At 42.1% G+C, this 1,365-nt stretch overlaps 1 protein-coding gene across 1 annotated transcript; it reads right to left on the bottom strand.

Annotated features, from left to right (window-relative positions):
* Positions 1-217: 217 nt before the first annotated feature.
* LOC145126929 (uncharacterized) lies at positions 218-1,126 on the bottom strand. Its single transcript, XM_079062200.1, has one exon. It carries the CDS (start codon positions 1,124-1,126, stop codon positions 218-220), a length of 909 nt encoding a protein of 302 aa, XP_078918326.1.
* Between the last annotated feature and the right edge of the window lie 239 nt (positions 1,127-1,365).

Here is a 1,365-nt window from a genome sequence, read left to right as displayed (position 1 = left end):
ATTTCCCATGTAGAGCTTTTCACCATCTTCAACTTCTTTGTAGGTGTTGAAAACACTCTTGTCATGACACACATGACGAGTGGCTCCCGTGTCAATCCACCACTCCTTTGAATTTGTATTCATGAGATTCACTTCAGAAACCCTAGCCGTGAGATCAGTTATCATGGCCACCAACTCCATGTTATCATTCACCATGTTTGCTTGATGGTTTTCCCTCTTAGGTTGAGGGAGCCTTGTGACCCCGTTGGCCACAGTTGTAGCACTTGAACTTCTTCTTGAAAGTTCCTGCCTTGGGGCCTAGGTTTTTGCCCTTTGCTTTCCCTTTGTGAGGTCCCTTGCCTTTGCTTTTGGAAGTTTGACCAGCTTCCACCATATGAACCTTAGAAGATTCAACTTCACTGCCTTTCTTCAAGGCCATTCTATTATCTTCTTCAATGCGAAGACGCACCACCAGTTCCTCCACAGACATCTCCTTTCGCTTATGCTTAAGGTAATTTTTGAAGTCTATCCAACCAGGAGGAAGTTTTTCAACCATTGATGCAACATGGAATGATTCATCAAGATCCATCCCTTCTGCATTGTTATCATGTATGATGACCTGAAGGTCTTGGACTTGACTCATAACAGATTTCGAGTCAACCATTTTGTATTCCAAGAACTTAGCAACAACATGCTTCTTAGTTCCAGCATCTTCTGTCTTATACTTCCTTTCCAACGACTCCCATAGTCCAACATCTTCTGTCTTATACTTCCTTTCCAACGACTCCCATAGTTCCTTAGCAGTTGCAACTTTACAATAAACATTGTAAAGTGCATTTGTTAGCCCATTCAACACATAGTTGCGGCACAGAAATTCTGAATGCTTCCATGCATCCACTGCATTCACAGATTGAGCATCAGCCTGCCCCTCAGCAATTACAGGAGCAGTTTCTGTTAGTAACCGAGCCAGGTTCAAGGTGGTCAAGTAGAACAGCATCTTCTGTTGCCACCTCTTGAAGTTCAGACCAGAAAATTTTTCAGGTCTCTCAGCATGATTAGCCATGATGTTTGGAACCGGTGCATTTGGGTTCACAGCAGGGGCAGCACCAACAGCAGGAGTTCCAGTACCAACGGGAGTTGCAGACATTCTGAAAGAATCGCAACCATAATCAAATATATCACAGGAAGAAAAAAAATCGATACAAACTCGATTTTAGAATAAAAAAACAGAAAACGAAAGTTTTAGAACAAAGAATAAAATCTGTTTAAGACTGTTAGTATAATGTCTTCGTTTTCGTCCTTGAAAGGTTCCTGTAAAGAAAAAATTAGATGCAAACGATGTGGTTGAGGCTCGAGTTGGACTCGATTCCCTTAAACAGATTCGCC

Source organism: Lactuca virosa, chromosome 7 (genome assembly GCF_052849685.1).
Source record: "Lactuca virosa cultivar CGN04683 chromosome 7, Lactuca_virosa_CGN04683_v6, whole genome shotgun sequence".
Taxonomy (NCBI): domain Eukaryota; kingdom Viridiplantae; phylum Streptophyta; class Magnoliopsida; order Asterales; family Asteraceae; genus Lactuca; species Lactuca virosa.
Note: the sequence above shows the minus strand (reverse complement) of the source record. Positions and strands in the feature narration are given on the sequence as shown.